Here is a 17,500-nt window from a genome sequence, read left to right on the forward strand (position 1 = left end):
TGTGCGAGGTGTCTGGTTGTGATGGGGAACGAGAGCAAGGCTCCTCGAGACGTTACACCGTGTCCTAACTGCTTGCGACGCGAGCAACACAACGCCACATCGCATGCTTGCTGTCCTAACTGACACCGTTAAATGTCCTGTTCTGTTACGTCATGTGTCTATATTCCCAACTGAAGACAGACGCCTGTCAACGCGAGCGACAGGAGGAAAATAGGAACAGGGCGAGCGTCAGAAGGGCAGTTAAAACATCGCTCGCGCCCAGTTAGGACATAACAATAGGAAACAAAGCAATGGAACGCATTTTGTCGCTGACGCTCGCTCGCGTCGCGTGTAGTTAGGACACGATGCAAGATGCTGGGCTGCTGGGATGCACATTAAAGAACATTAAAGCTCTGCTTTCCACTGCTTCACTTGTACTGTATATCTGATCAATCCATAACAAGCTATTTAAGCAGGACACCCCAATCCATCTTAGCTACTGCATAGGAACGAACGATGATCGCAGTTCGAACATTGTGACTCTAACTGTTATTTATTTATTTGCATGGTCTCTCATCGGTGTGTTTCACTTGCATTATGAAGGCCGGTTGGTTCTTTTTGTGAATGTATGCTTTTAGTTTTGCTTTATATCTTTTTGAATCTCTACTGTGTGCGTTTTCAGTGTAAGGGCATTTGTCCCTTCACTATGGTCTGATTCCAGTTGTAATGTTTCACAAGTAGGTTATCATGTGTTATCTGTTATATATATATATATATATATGGATTTTTACTTTTAGTGCCATTTCAGTTCAGAGAGGTTATATAGGAACCCCTTAAATAATAATCCTGGGAGTATCGGCCTGTGCTCCTAGGAGTGAATTTGTGTAAATATAGTGCATTAATGCTCTGAGCATCATAAATGCTTGATAAACAGTGGAAATTCAACATTCCCAATAATTCTTAGTACTGTTTTTCGGCGGTAAAGATGGATTCTTCTCTTCATGAAGGGAAGCAAAGTGCTCATGAGAGGGTAGGAACGCTGTGACTGATCATTCACTGATAACTCTGCTTGTTTGAGGCAGAATAGGGAAGGCATACTTTGACCACCCTCTTTCTCCAAAATATGCAGATAAATATCACTGCTAGTTTGCACTACTTTTGACTTCTTGTTCTGTTGTTTCTATTTGATAATGCTGTACTTTGGCCTCGGACTTGTTAACGATGGGTAGACTCACTACGTGTTGAGGGGAGGGGTGTGTGTGTGAGCTGTGGTCTTGTTAACGATGGGTAGACTCACTACGTGTTGAGGGGAGGGGTGTGTGTGTGAGCTGTGGTCTTGTTAACGGTGGGTAGACTCACTACGTGTTGAGGGGAGGGGTGTGTGTGTGAGCTGTGGTCTTGTTAACGATGGGTAGACTCACTACGTGTTGAGGGGAGGGGTGTGTGTGTGAGCTGTGGTCTTGTTAACGATGGGTAGACTCACTACGTGTTGAGGGGAGGGGTGTGTGTGTGAGGTGTGGTCTGTACACAGTCACTTGTCTGCATAGGCTGGTATTGTGTGGCTGCATAGCATGTGTGTATCCATCTTTTATACTGTAAATATGCTGATCATGTACTGTATCTGCACGTGCAACACCTCCACCTGCTTTAGTTGTTTTTATAAACGACACTTCCTGAAATAAAAATGACACCTGAGGCTCTTTGCGTTGTGTTTTTCTGTCTGAGACCCAGGACATGAGAAGTGTTCTCTGGATGAAAAAGGCATTTGCCGGAATTGCCAATTTTTTTAAAAATGTTGGGGCAACGTGCAGATGATTGGTTGGAATTATTTAATAGCTGTTTCATCAAGACTTGCAGGAGGAAAGTCACTGGTGTAGCCCTTGTAACCATAGTGATAGCGTGTAGGAGGAAAGTCACTGGTGTAGCCCTTGTAACCATAGTGATAGCGTGTTCATATACTGCACTACTCACAAATTGTGCTCAAAGAAATAGGAATTGTATTAATGCACACAGAATTCATGCCGACAAACACATTCACTTACAAAATTAATGCAGTTAATTTTCATGTGAAAATAACATCAAGCTTAAAAAATATTTGTAATATAAAACATTCTGTAAACACTGAATCTAAAACAAAAAGATACCAAAGTGGCAACATCTAATTCATGTACGTCCTGTAGTTTGTAAACAACTCAGGGTGTTATCCATTTCTTTACATCGTGTGAGAGTTAAAAAAGACTACAAAAACAGTACATAGCACTTCAAGTCAAACACATTACTGTCGTACATTAAATAGAATTTACTTCCAATTTTGAAAGTAATGTATATAGGCACAAATAATCAATTTATGAGAAATTCTCAAATTCTGCACATCCAGTATTTTTGGTGCACTCAATGACTTTTGATGCCCATGTTATTCACAACGCCTCCCCATCTATCAACCACTGTACTATGGACACATTTAACGCTTATTAAAACACCACAGGAACCTCTTAGATCACTGTAAATGACAGGTACACGGGGTAGTGGCTCTTTTGTGGCGGTCCAGAACGACGGCCCAGAAGACCCTAGGCTTGACGGACTAAGCCAAGGGTTTGTCCACTAACATAAGTCGAATAAAAAGTTGCTTTTCAAACCTAAAGCCAGTGAATACCAAAAGAAACGGAACACAACATGACTGTCAGTGAGCTCTGTCTGTAGCTCATGTTCATCAAGTTCAACACAATGTTGCTCAACCCAAAACACACCAACATCATAGTTACATACAGCCATGATTCTGCATCGGAAAGCCAATAACATCCGAATGCATGTCTCTTGAATTTAGCACCAGTATTGCAGCCAAATGCATTGTTTCCAAACCATCGGTTTTTTGGAGGGTTTCATCTTTTGTGCGAACCACTAGTAAGGCCCATGGGTAGCCGCAAGACGAGACGCGGTGGAACTCGGTGACATCATCAGTGAAGTCTTTGTGTGCCGTCCTGTGAGTCCTGCGGAGTCAGAGAACTGCCCAGAGTATTGCCCAACGTGAGCCTGAAAAAAGCCAATGGGGGCGGCGATGGGGGCGGGGGGGGTTCATTTCTTCAAACATTGGTACATGAGCGCTCGTGGGTTGAGCATGTAGCGCTCAGAGTTGAGGAACTTGGTGAGATACTGCGGCACCGCTGGGCGCGGGGTCATGTACGACATGCCCGGACTGACCGCCATGACCTCGGCGATCTTCTGTTTCATCTCTCCGATCTCCTTGTCCTGCTTCACCACTCTCCCTGGAAGACAAGCAGAGGAACGGTGAGACATGGAGCCGAGGGAGACGCACAGTAGGATCAGACAAACATCTGTGTATCGTTTTATCCAAACTGTTCCCAGATGCACAGATGAATAGAGAGATGTTTTGGCGCGCCAGGCGGGAGGCGGGAGGACCTTGTGCTATCTCCAGCTGCCTACGGGCGTCCCCCAGGGCGGAGAACAGGTCCAGTTTGATGCGGGTCTCAGCGCTCAGGTTGTACTCCAGATGTTGAGCCTTGTCCTGGAGGGCGGAGAGGGCGGACAGAAGCACCTCCGCCTCCTGCTCCACACTGCGGTACCTCCCCAGAGCCTGGGACCAGGGACAGAGACACTCAGAACAGCAGGACAGGAGAAGCACAGATTGTACAACCGGCAAACACTGGCGGGGCGATCAGTGGGTTAGGCTTTGGTTCCCCAAACTTTAACTGTGTATTTTTCTATTGTTTGTTTTCTTTGTTTCTATTTTGTTTGTTTTTTGCGTGGGTACGATTGTAATAACTTCATTGAAATGATTAGAATTTTTCCAGTTTGGGAACCAAAGCGCCGCATACAAACACTACTCCAACAGTGATGGTGGATTGATTGGTGGATGGCCAGCCATTAAAAAAATATCACACCCAGGTGGTGAATTAAGCGGTGCAGGTTTATGAGCAATCTCTACTGCCCTCTGCTGGTGTGTGATGGTATTGGCTACTCCTGATTGGTCTAAATCTCACACGTGTCACATACAGAGGCAGCTGCACCGCTTAAAAACAATGAACACCGCATTATTGAAATGCAGTTATTGAAATGATCCCAGAAGATGATTCTTTGTGTCATTAGTATTGTCTCTTGAGGGGGATGGGAGGTGGAGCAAGACTTTCAGAGGAAATTCTCTCATGATATAAGGACTTCCTTAGTGAAAGCAGTGTTTTATGAAAGACTTGGTTCCCCATTCTGCATGCATCACGGAGCAGACGACACCACAGTGAAAGAAGATACCACACAACAACAATACTGCACATCGCACTGTGTACTTGATGTAAAACAAATACAACTGACACCATACAGATTGATGCAACGACAAAGAACCATCTTTATGTTGACTTCAGGCCGACACAAAAATGCAAACACATTCTAAACCACTGTCACCAATGGGGTTCCCTTAAATGAAATCCACAGACGGCATACTCAAATAATTACACACATAAGGGACACAACGAAAATCGTACATCTACACAACTGCATATCCAGAACTGCAGACAAGGCAGTACCACTTGAACATCACTGCACGACTGGTGCACACATCATATCCACACACTCAACACGTGCATTCTCAGAGTCCAGTCGCGTGAAAGAGTTGAACAGAAATACCTCCACGTCTTTCTCTAGAGCTATTACGCAACTCTCTTTCCCTTGACACTCCAGCTGTAGTTGTTTGTATTCTGTCTCTAGTTCTTTAGTTTTTTTCCTTAACATTAGGCTCTCAGCGTGTTCCTGCCTGGTATAGAAGACGGAGAGAATACAGGCTTTGAACAGAGAGAAGAGGACTGCTTTTGGGGTGAGGTGGACAGTTCACACAGAAAGAAACATTACATGTCATACATCAGTAGTACAAGTGATCAAACATTTATTACATTTTAGGTTACCTTGAAATTGGTCTATTGATAAATAAATGGGTGCCTACACCATTAAAAATACTGAAATACTGGCATTTTATTCCCCAAGTACTGTATTTTGTTATTGTCAATAAAGTTTTTTTGGAAGAGGCCTTAATGGATAAGCAAAATAATGCACAGCAGAGAATGACACTGACTTAATGAAATGAGGCAACATTTTGAGCTTGTCTCTATTATAAGGCAAATTATCTTGTCAATTTCCCAACAGATGGAGGCCCATGAGTCAGTGGGTGTGTCTAAGCTAGAGTACCTGTTGGGCAGGTTACGAGCAGAACTGGCCGCCTCCTCCATCTTCTGGGCCTGAAGCTCAGCCAGCTGTTTCTCCACGGAGAGCCGGGCCTCGGTCTCGGACCTGGTCTTCTTCTCCAGAACCGCGCTGGTCTGCTTGTCCTTCTGCTTTGTCTTGGTCACACACAGAATCCTGACATACACACACAAAGTGAAAGCATTAGTAGCATATCTTATCCTACATGTCTCATAATGGGGAGAATTCTTATTTGATGTTAAGGTTATTTATATGTCTTGGCAAAACCCCCCAAAAAACAATAATCCCGAAAGTCATATGATACCGGTGTAAATGGACTGCACTTATATAGCGCTTTTCCACCTTAGCAGCACTCAAAGCGCTTTACAATGGCCTCTCATTCACCCATTCACACACTAATGGCGGTAGCTGCCATGCAAGGTGCTAACCTGCTCATTGGGAGCAATCTGGGGTTAGGTGTCTTGCTCAAGAACACTTCGACATGTGGACAGTCGGAGCTGGGATTCGAACCGCTGACCCTTTGATCACTGAACGACCCGCTCTACCGCTACAGCCGCCCCGGTGTACAGTCTAAAGCAGTGTACGGAGCGGAGCTCCAGGTTTTAGTGTACGGAGCGGAGCTCCAGGTTTTAGTGTACGGAGCGGAGCTCCAGGTTTTAGTGTACGGAGCGGAGCTCCAGGTTTTAGTGTACGGAGCGGAGCTCCAGGTTTTAGTGTACGGAGCGGAGCTCCAGGTTTTAGTGTACGGAGCGGAGCTCCAGGTTTTAGTGTACGGAGCGGAGCTCCAGGTTTTAGTGTACGGAGCGGAGCTCCAGGTTTTAGTGTACGGAGCGGAGCTCCAGGTTTTAGTGTACGGAGCGGAGCTCCAGGTTTTAGTGTACGGAGCGGAGCTCCAGGTTTAAGTGTACGGAGCGGAGCTCCAGGTTGACTCACCTGCTCTGGAGCAGCTCGTTGGCCTGTCTGAGCAGGGACACCTCGGGCCTTAGGCTGCGCTCACTGTTGGTCAGGTTACACACGTGGCTGCGCAGCTCCTGCTCCACCTGCCTACTGGCCTGGAGATCCGCCTTCAACCTCCTGAACTCCTGCTCCAGCCTGGACACAGAGAGAGAGGGAGGGAGGGAGGGAGGGAGGGAGGGAGAGAGAGAGGGAGGGAGAGAGAGAGGGAGGGGGGAGAGAGAGAGGGGGAGACAGAGAGGGAGAGAGAGGGGGAGAGAGAGAGAGACAGAGAGGGAGAGGGTGAGAGAGAGAGGGGAGAGAGAGGGGGAGGGAGAGAGAGAGAGAAGGAGAGGAGAGAGGGAGAGAGAGGGAGACAGAGAGGGAGAGAGAGAGAGGGAGAGAAGGGGGAGAGAGAGAGGGGGAGAGGGAGAGAGAGAGAGAGAGAGGGAGGGAGCGAGAGAGAGAGAGGGAGGGGGGAGAGAGAGAGAGGGGGAGACAGAGAAGGAGAGAGAGGGGGAGAGAGAGAGAGACAGAGAGGGAGAGGGTGAGAGAGAGAGGGGAGAGAGAGGGGGAGGGAGAGAGAGAGAGAAGGAGAGGAGAGAGGGAGAGAGAGGGAGACAGAGAGGGAGAGAGAGAGAGGGAGAGAAGGGGGAGAGAGAGAGGGGGAGAGGGAGAGAGAGAGAGAGAGAGAGAGGGAGGGGGGAGAGAGAGAGGGGGAGACAGAGAAGGAGAGAGGGGGAGAGAGACAGAGAGGGAGAGGGTGAGAGAGAGAGGGGGGGAGAGGGAGAGAGAGAGAAGGAGAGGAGAGAGGGAGAGAGAGGGAGACAGAGAGGGAGAGAGAGAGAGGGAGAGAAGGGGGAGAGAGAGAGGGGGAGAGGGAGAGAGAGAGAGAGAGAGAGAGAGAGAGGCTTGAGTACTGAACACACAGGGACATTTAATTGAGCCAATGAAACAAAGTCAAATCCACAGTGGCCTACTTGATCTGCTCAACGTGATGATTCTGATCGGCTGAGGAGTTCTTGTCCGTCGCGTCCCGATTGGGGGAGACTGTTTTGGAGGAGCCGTTCCTCTGCTTCCTGTCCGCCCTGCCGGGGGGCAGAGGGGCGGGGTTGGCGGGGGTCCTCCGCTCTTTCGGAGAGCAGCTCTTGGCCGACCGCGGGGCCTTGCTGCCCTGCTCCTCCTGAGGTAGGTTTTCGGGGGTCACTGAGGAGGCGGCGCCCCCGGCCCCTTCACTAGCGGGGTCTCTGTGCTCACTGCTGCTGTTTCTGGAGGAGGCGGACGGGGGGTGTGAGTCCCCCGGCCTCGTCTCCTCCGCCCCCACGGCCGCCCCGTGCTCCGGGCTGAGGATCTGGAGGCAGTCCACGGTGTGTCTCTCGTCACTGACCACAGCGCCGCTCTGACACTGATACTGGCTGGACTCTGGTTTGCTCCTCCACTTTGAGTCTGCAACACAAAAGTCCATATTTCACTGTTAATACAGAGTATTACAAATAATAGATTCACTTGTCTTGGTTTTATGTCGTAACAACTACAAAAAGGCCAAGCGTTTTAATTTTCCCCATGACCCCTACGTTTTTCTACATCAAATGTGTCTAGCCGTGACCTGGATGTATAACCTATTCAATTGCTGCAAAAAAGACCGTTGTCATTCAGTGAGAATCAAGTGTGGACGACCATGTTAGTACGTATGCGTTCCACTTACTTACTATGATGCTTTTTTAGCCTCTCTTACTCTGAAATGTAATTTAATGTAATGTATTGCTTTATAAATGTTCTTAGCCGGTAGACAAACATACTCCTGGAGCTTGCTCGATCGCCTTGTTGAGAGGGGTCAGGGAAGAATTTTTACAGCTCACTTATCTGGCCCCCGGGTGATTACTGTTTTTTTGCTTCCCTCTGGAATATGTAGAGAGTGGGTCGTATGCCCTCCTCCCTTGTTCTCTGTAAAGCACATTGTGTTTCCTCTGGGTATGAAATGCGCTATACAGATAAAGCTTTGATTGATTGATTGATTGACTTACTGCCATTTCCCTCGGTGGCAGACTTGGGGTACAGCTGCAGGCCGGGGGGCAGCGACTGTTGAAGGAGGTGCATGTGGAACTCATTCTCGCTCTGCACGGCTTTCTGTGTGCGAAGCTTAAAGATGCTGGTGAAGTAGCAGGTGGCATCAAAGCCCAGATAGACGACTGGATAGCCGATGCTGGCGGTCAACGCAAACAGAGAAAGAATTACATTTGGGTAATTTAGCAGACGCTTTTCTCCAAAGTGACTTACAATGTTTTGAGCTAGTATCAGGGTAATTGCTCAAGGGCACAACCAATGATTGTCAGGTGTCTCGACCAGCCCAGTCTTGAACCAGTGACTACTGTGCTCTTTCTACTGGACTACCCACCAATGAGTAGAAATGCCGTTACTCTCTAACAACTTTGTATCCACATCTTGTTCAACAATAGTAATAGTTTGAGTTGTGCAGCTGTAGTGCGTTTGTTCCACAAAAGGAAGAGGGATTATTCCAATTTGTGATTTTGTGACAAGCAGACCAGCGCTGAAATTCTCTATGAAACTATGTAAAATACATGATTACTCTTGCCTGGCCGTGGCACCAATGGAACTAGTGGGCTAATCCCCCAAAATGGGCTAATCCCCAACGAATGTCCCACCCACGTGACCCTCCAAGCAGACTCAAGCATTTCAACAATTTCAAACATTATTTAGCCCAGCTCTGGTGAAAAACACTGATGTGTCATAGTGTAACTCTAATACCGTGGAATAGCAGATTATACGCACAGACGAGGGAAGAACACGTTACTGTGAGCGCACAAAATCCAAAACCTACTGTACACATGAATAGTCAAGGAAAATCACACACTTTGATTCATTTTAACACAGATTGGTTTAATACGACTCCATCCAAAGTGATGTAGAGTTCTTTGTGTTGTGAGCTTGGTTATTGTAAGGATGTAACAAACCAAACGGGTTTGAGTTCTGCTCGAGGGACCCACCAGTGCGCAGCGAAGAGATGAGACAGGTTGGCGTGGGCGTTCTTCAGGTCTCGGAGTCGGAGCGAGGCCTCTGTGTATACAAGCACGATCCACAGGGACAACGTGGACATGCAGATGCCTTTCTCTGAGAACAAACATAGGTTCAATAAGCAAGGGCATGTTGGTAGGTCTAAATATGCACTGTACTGTGAATGCTGTGAACACTCTAGAATTATTAGTGCAATGTAGAATCATTTCGGCCCTAAAAGGGATACTCTGAAATATTTTTCCAGGAAGGACCTTTTAAAAGTGTATTTTTATTATATCAGATATAATCATTTCAGGCTCCAAACAGCTTTCCTTCCATATAACCACTGAAACAGGTGCAGCTTGGAACCAAAAAGGGTTGTGTCTGACCCGACACTTCTAAACACTTTCAAACAGGACAACATGTTGTAATACCCACCTGTGTGCCATATGTAATTGAATAGGACGTAGGTGCTGGCGGCGAAGAAAAGCCAGTGCAGGGGAACAAAAATTAAACAAAATATGTCCAACGTAAACGCTGCACAAACAAATACAACACAGATAACCTGCAAGAGAGGGGTGGTTTGATTCAGGGGCAGATTGGATCAAAGCAATAAGATGCTATTGCATTGAAAGAGAGCAGGAACACTCTTAAAACACTTCATCTATAATCTGGTAGCAACCTATAAAGCAATTTAAAGGGCTTCTCACATGATCAGAGCAACTACATTAATGTAATAATGTAACGTCACTAATATGATTTCTTGACATGTTTGTATCTTAATCCTAGTGTGGGAAGAAAAATTAGACTAGAAAATGTTAAGTGATCTTCTAAACTACATCTGCTGTGTTTCGTATCTCTCTGGATTTTAATGAGACTTGAAAGCCATGTCAGTAAACCTTTAAGCATGAGGCCTGAAGCCTCCAAGACTATTTTCAGCTATCTTGATACAGCAGCCTACTACAATGTCAAGTTGTCATTGTCAGCTTGGAAATAACTTGACTCTGGATGAACAGAGCGGCTCCTTACCAGTCCATGGCAGTGGAAGGTAGTGTAAACACTCCCAAAGAACAGCCAGCAAGGCCAAAGGTACTCCAATCTAAATTCCAGAATGAAATCTGCCAAGAGCACCAGTGTCCACACCATCATAAACTTCAGAAAGGTGTAGGCGCTGCAAGAAAAAAATGTATTAAAACAGCATCATGTCAGAAGTGCAAATAGCCCGTGTATATAGACAATGTGATGATGTGTGTAAGAAAAGAAAATGCATTGAGAAGGCCTATATTAGCTAGCTAGCTTATGGCGGGGGATTTGTCGTTCATCTTTCTTTTTTTTCATGAAGTGTAAGCCTACATTTTACATCTGGTGGTTAAATGATGGTGTTCGCTGTGCTTTTTTTTTGTCTTTTGTTTTCAACAACTCCTTTGTTTCCGCTCTCATGCACGGGCATCATCCTCCTCTTTGTTTGGTAACCATGACAACCTTTCATCTTCTGCTCATTTTGTCACCTTATCAAATCAGCACGCGCTCAGTCTATTAATTGCAAGGGAAGGAAACCTAATAATCCTAGGTTCAGTTCATACGAGAAAAGGGAGAGAAAAACATGTATGATGATTATGACAAATAATTGTTATTCTGACATTACTGGCCTATGGCAACAAATAAGCTATTTATCCGCACGTGTGTTACATTTTGTAAAGTCTTTTGAAAGCAGCAGAAATGTGTTGCATGGCTGGCTGCGCGTCATCCCAACATGGTGCTTTGTCTCGGGAAGCGAACTGCTTCACGTCTAGACACGCTGTCTGTAAGCATCATGCTTCCAATGGCTCTGTAGAAAACAACATCCACCAATAGCCCACATTGCAACACAAATAACGACAACATAATAATAATAATAATAATATTGACAATAGGCCTATGTCCTAAAAATAGCAACACTATAGCCTAACTATAAATAATAGGCTAATGTACAATTAGATATGAGGGATTGGCTATGGCGCAATCTACCATGTATGACCATCCTCATTTGGACAAAACAGGACACACATGACTAACTAGTCCCCAATTATATCAGAGAAGTGGCCTGGTGGATTAAGACACCTTAAATCAGCTCTGTAAACAATGCGGTAGCGTCACATCCCTTCATCTAGAGTATGTGGCATCTTATTGCAGTTTAAACCATTTTGTATACAGCCTACAAATAGCCTAGCATTTCGACAGCAAATGGAAGACAGGTAGGAGTGATGGAGATGCACGGCCTTTCAACAATAAAAGCAATGGCATCTAGGTAATCATGTCTACCTTTCAGATATTTTCTCTGTAAATTTCATCTTTTTCATTTTGCGTATCCTGCTGGCGTCCACATAACGTTTCTTCATCGTATGGCTTCTTCTCCTTGTGTCCGGATACCGCAAAGAGCGGAAAACAGTGTAAGAAAAAACAAATCTTATTGTTGACGACAATAACCTGATAGCCAATATTTTTGGATTTGTTCTTTACTCGTCTATGGTGAATCCTGATTGCGCATGCGCACAGCGTCAGTGGGTTACCTCCAGACAGGAGGAGCGGAGCTGAAACGCTCGAATAAACCAGATATCGTAGAATAAGATTGTAAGAAACCATGGGGCAGGAAATACGAACCCGCTCATATCTCGTGCATAATGTGGGTAGAGTAGACACTATAAGCTGTTGTCATTTCAATCAATGGTCTGTTTTGGGGGTGAAAAGTCACTTTTAGCAATTTTCTCCACAGAATATTAGGCAAATGGCAACCAATTCGCATCTGATAAAATCAGAGTTTTGCCGTGCTGATCCTAAAAGTCAATAAGCAATACATAGCCTATTGTCTGTAGGGTATCTGCTTAAACTGACAGTCCTGTCCACTCCTTTCACCAATATTCACTGAACACTAGACACGTAGGCTTACTCAACACCAGGGGGTGTAGTGGTGACTAAAGGAATAGGTATAGCCTACTCTGAGTGGTACTGTGGCTAAAAGCAAAGACGTGCTGTAGTGAGATGCTACCTACTGTAGGCTTCCTATCCAGGCTGGAGCTGGTGACTGAGGGGGTTACATTACATTTACATCACATTACAGTCATTTAGCTGACACTTTTATCCAAAGCAACTAACAATAATTGCATTTAACGTAGGAAAAGCCAATGTACTACTACCCACCAGAACTCACAAGTGCACCTCCTTTCTAAAACAAGTGACTAAGAGCATCATCGAGTGCTGAAGGCAAAGTGCAAGAATAGCAATCTAAAATACAAATGGTGCTTAAGAGGGAGGATCGTTGTAGTACTTCTTGACGAGATGAGTTCTGAGCCTGTGAAGGGCAGCAACTCTGCTGTCCTGACGTCAGTGGGCAGTTCGTTCTACCACTGGGGTGCCAGGACCGAGAAGAGCCGTGACCGTGGGGTCAGGACAGAGAAGAGCCGTGACCGTGGGGTCAGGACAGAGAAGAGCGGTGACCGTGGGGTCAGGACAGAGAAGAGCCGTGACCGTGAGGTCAGGACAGAGAAGAGCCGTGACCGTGAGGTCAGGACAGAGAAGAGCCGTGACCGTGAGGTCAGGACAGAGAAGGCAAGCACATTTCAGCAACAAGGCAAATCAAATCTCTTTACATGAGACATTAAAAGCATTAAGACAAAGTGTAAGAAACACATAAAAGGTCATATAAATGCAAAAAAAGGACATTTGTGCCCGTGGGCAGCCAGCTGTGATGAGGGTGACTGTGATTGGGCGGCCCGGAAGCTGAGAACAATCAGGATGATTACACAGCTGATTCACCAGCTACTGAGAGAGCGAGTGTGTACCAACCCACCCCAAGGTCAGCTCTACCCACGCCAGCCCTGGGGCACAGCCAGACTCAGGAGGGTCAGGCTGGAGGTCAGCTCTACCCACGCCAGCCCTGGGGCACAGCCAGACTCAGGAGGGTCAGGCTGGAGGAAGAGGAAGGGCTGGAGGAAGAGGAAGCCCGTCGGAGTGGGGATACGGACGGGGTTAACCCTTTTAACCCCGAAAATAAAGTGACAACATTTCGAATATTAATTGGATTTTCCCTATAATACTAGAAAGCACAATTTCTCAGCTTTCAGCAAGTGTTGGAGTGAGGAATTTTTTAGATTTGTTAGATTTTTTTTTTTATATTATTAAATATTTGTTAGATATTTTTTTAAATGTTGCCGGTGACGTGGTCGTATTCAAAGGGTTTAAAGAGGCCAAGTACAGGTTTAGAAAGGACACCCTGAGATCCATGACAGACTTATACTCACTTGTCTCCCAGATAGTCTCTCTTCAGTTTGTTGGGTCCATTTGGGTCCCAGCACCGTCGTGTCCTGAGACCGCCACCAGGGTTTCCATGGTGACCAAGACACCTGTGTGAGCTTGTTTTGAGAAGGAGGAGGTGTGTATCCCTGGAGGATCTGTCCGGTGAGCTTGTTTTGAGAAGGAGGAGGTGTGTATCCCTGGAGGATCTGTCCGTATTAGTTGGATAGAGACCTCTTCAGACGACAGGGAACTCTGCATTTCTACTCTACTTCTACATTTCCTTGTTAAAAAACATGTCAGTTTATGTACAGTAAAGGCTTTTGTGTTATGGGGTTATGTTACGGTACGAGGTGGCTGTGGCTCAGAGGTAGAGCGGGTCGTCTGATGATCGTAGGGTTGGCGGTTCGAATCCCGGCTCCTCCTGTCTTGACCGGCGATGGAGGAGGTGAGGATGGACTGGATGATGGAGGTGTAGAAGAAGACCAGGTGGTGATGGAGGAGGTGAGGATGGACTTGTGATGGAGGTGTAGAAGAGGACCAGATGGTGATGGAGGAGGTGGTGATGGAGGAGGTGGTGATGGAGGGGTAGACGAGTGAGGGAGAGACTGAACCCCAAATTGCTCCCAATGAGCAGACTAGCACCTTGCATGGCAGCTCCCGCCAGTGGTGTGTGAATGTGTGAGTGAATGGGTGGATGAGAGGCCATTGTAAAGCACTCTGGATAAAAAGTGCTACATAAGTGGTCCATTTGTGGCTCCAGCCGCTCTGCCGCCACCAGCCCATCTCTCTCTGTGTGGTTTTCCCATCACTTATCCTGTGTTTTTTCCTCTTCTCTTCATAGACCCTGAGCCTCTGCAGCCCCGTGGCGTCGTCTCTCCTGCTGCTGCCCTTTCACCCTTTCTGTTCCCGCCACCCTTTTTACACACCACTGACTTCATTAAGCCCCCCGCTGGGCCCCATCTGCCTCCCCCCGCGTTGTGTGTTTGGGTCCAGTACAAACAAGGACATAACACTTTCGCTTCATCATCAATAATTAAAAAATAAAGTATTTTGACACAGTAAAAAACCTGAAGTCTTTAACACAGTTGAACGAGAACGACAATGAAATGTACAGTACACGTATAATCATATTTCCCGCCTCAGATTGAATAATTTCAGCACCTAGTCTGATGATTGTTATTCATGGTGAATGTGTCTAATAGTCTGATGCTTGGTATTCATGGTGAACATGTCTTTTTCTTAGTCTGGAAGCAAGACTTCCTCTTTTTCTACCAACAGTATTTGCTTTCAGTTTTTGCTCCTCCTGTGTCATATTTTCATCCAGAATCAGAACTTGGTTTATTTGCCAAACACATACAATGATAAGTAAGTAAAACATAAAACCTGCCAACCTTGATTACACTGTGATCTAGCGCTGCCATATTGAATGACAGACAGGGGTTAAAGCCAACAGATGCAGTCTGAGGTACGTGAGCGGTCCAGCGGTGCAGCGTGAGGTCACAGGGGCGAGGTCACCGACTTTGATCACACCCTGTGACCGTAGGTCTGTATCTTCCTAAGATACTTAACTATCAGGGCAGGCGTGTCATTTTTACAGTCTTTTACTTGATTTATTATCTTTATTGTGTTTTATCTTCCACTTTTGAGAAAGTCTGATAATTGCTCTACCACCGTTTTGGTCATACAATGGATGTGGGTGGGCACCGTGAAAAATCATTCAAAAAACATGTTAAACTCTCAATTTCAAAGACAAGAAACTCACCGAGGTGTTAGTTGGCGTTCTGACATATAATTCGCCATAAAGTAAGATTCTAGTTCATCTGGAAAGGCTTTTTTAAATATTTAGCATAGAAGTATTTAGTCGCAGCACATACGTGTGTAAACTTCCGCAAACTAGGTAACCTAGCAACATAAACAATAACAATAGCTACCGTAAGTAGTTCCGCTTCCTGAATCCCCTCTGCGGATTGATCTACACATCTACAACGGTCGCGTCAATACAAGTTAATGGATTTCATAAAATGATCAATAAAACCCTACAGGATTCATACTTTCCGAATTTGATGTCAGAACACCAACGGACACCAATTACCCCCTCGGTGAGCTTCTTGTCTTTGAAATCGAGAGTTTAACATGTTTTTGAAAGATTTTTCAAGGTGCCCATCCACATCCATTGTATGACCAAAACGGTGGTAGAGCAATTATCAGACTTTCTCAAAAGTGCTAGTTTTATCAACGTTTTGATCTGAACCATTGTATATGATCATAAGTAACCTTAAAACAGGACTAAACATGCATTTCCCTTTACTACTCTTTTAAGTCCGCAGAAGGACAGATGGTATCACACTGATGTACTGTTCAATGTAGACTGAACACCTCTAGTCTCTAGTCTCATCTCTAACTGATGTAGGTAGACAACTCTTGCCTGCTTGCTGATCCACTTGTTCAGAGAGGCTAGTATACAGTACATCCAAACATGTGAAATACACCTGTATGTGATCTACCAGTCAAATGAAAGGATCAAAGTGCGGTCAGGCTACAGGGAGCTTAGTGCTGATGGCGGAGGTCTCTGACTGTGACTATCTACCTGTTTCTGTCCCCAATACTTGTGAGTCTCACACAGTAGCCATGTTTCCATCCACACATTTTATGCAAATTAAGTTATATCGAATTAAAAATGGCTTATGGAAACAGTAAAATCCGATTAAATGTCATGAAAATCGACAAAAAGTTTGTACTGTCGATCTTGTCGGATTTTCTCTTGTTCGATAAAAGGCTTTTGTGATAAATGCTTTATCCGATTTAAAGCTCTAGATGGAAACGCACGTTCACCGGCTTTATTCACATTCATATTTTTAGCGATCCTCACATAATTCGATTGACAAGTGGATGGAAACATGGCTACTGATCTAACCCTACATGGCGTCTTTGTGTACTGTAATAGGCAGTCGCTGAAGACATGGCCACTGTGACCAGTAGAACTAGTCACCAGTAATGATGTCATTCAACTGACCCTCAGCCTCTGTCTAAGAATAGGACTTTTATTTTGACAGCACAGCTTCCTGCTTCTTCCAGAGCTGCTGTCAGTGGCAGCTGCTAAGCATTACGTTGCCTGGTACACGCCTTAGAGCCTAGTTTATTTCAAGGATATGACGGTGAAGTGATGTTTCTGTGGGCTTCTCTCGAGGACTAGCCCATTGTGTGGAGGTGAACTCTGACGACCTCATAGGATCCACTGTAAGACCTCAGCTTCTCACAGTGTCATCAGATTGCTCATTGGCCGGTAAACAAATCCGTGCCCCAGTGGTAGAACGCCATTACATCAATGCTTGGCAGCAGCTAGCGTCCTTCACCTGGGCATAGTGCTAGCGTTTGTTTTCTGTCACAATATCATGCTCTACGTGTTTGAAAAGAAGTAAAGAAGTATGCCAAAGTATATGTTTGTGTCGCTGCTTTGAAAGAGTTTCATGTATGCCTTTGCAGGAAGTAGACTGATAAGTTATAAGATAAGATTAAGGGTGTGGGGGGGGGGGGGGGGGATTGGGCGTTTTGAGGGGCAAAGAATCCCCAGTGTTTAAATGATTATCATCCTGTAACTCTCACCTCAGTTATTATGAAGTGTTCACTTTAAAAAAAAAAACGTTTCCATAGACCCCTTACAATTTGCTTATAGATGTAATAGTTCTGTTGAAGTTGCTGTCGTTTGCCCTTCACAATGTTTATGAACATCTAGACAAAATGAATAATTATTTTAGTGTGCTTTTCATACAATTATCCCGTCTAAACTCTTGCTCAAGCTCCAAGAGGTCAGCCTCTCCAGTTCCATTTGTATGGCACCTAGCTGGGCGGCAGAACGTAGCTCGGGAGGTACAGTAGAGCAGTCGGCTGGAGATCGCAAGGTCCTCGGTTCAATCCCCGCTCCCGGCAGTGTGCCAAAGCGCAAGACACTGAACCCCCAAATCGCTCATGTGCAGCACGGTGGTGCAATACACCTAGTACTGTCGTCTCACAGCAAGAACATCTCCGGCCTTCCTGTGCGGAGTTTGCATGTTCGCAAGAGTTTCGTCCCGAAGTACCCAATACATGGAGAAGAACAGAT

General features: G+C 45.6%; 1 protein-coding gene across 1 annotated transcript; it reads right to left on the reverse strand.

Moving 5' to 3' along the window:
* Positions 1 to 3,051: 3,051 nt before the first annotated feature.
* Positions 3,052 to 11,513, reverse strand: LOC311310861 (macoilin-1; the record flags this gene model as incomplete). The annotated part of the gene is made up of 11 exons (XM_084440443.1): positions 11,431 to 11,513; positions 10,159 to 10,300; positions 9,568 to 9,694; positions 9,123 to 9,246; positions 8,142 to 8,320; positions 7,098 to 7,563; positions 6,118 to 6,276; positions 5,170 to 5,340; positions 4,615 to 4,741; positions 3,397 to 3,571; positions 3,052 to 3,242 (listed from the first exon to the last, which is right to left on the reverse strand). Exons 1-11 carry the CDS (start codon positions 11,505 to 11,507, stop codon positions 3,052 to 3,054), a joined length of 1,938 nt encoding a protein of 645 aa, XP_084296569.1. The 5' UTR covers positions 11,508 to 11,513.
* Positions 11,514 to 17,500: the final 5,987 nt, after the last annotated feature.

The sequence above is a fragment of the Borostomias antarcticus genome (assembly GCF_949987555.1).
Source record: "Borostomias antarcticus genome assembly, chromosome: 6".
Taxonomy (NCBI): domain Eukaryota; kingdom Metazoa; phylum Chordata; class Actinopteri; order Stomiiformes; family Stomiidae; genus Borostomias; species Borostomias antarcticus.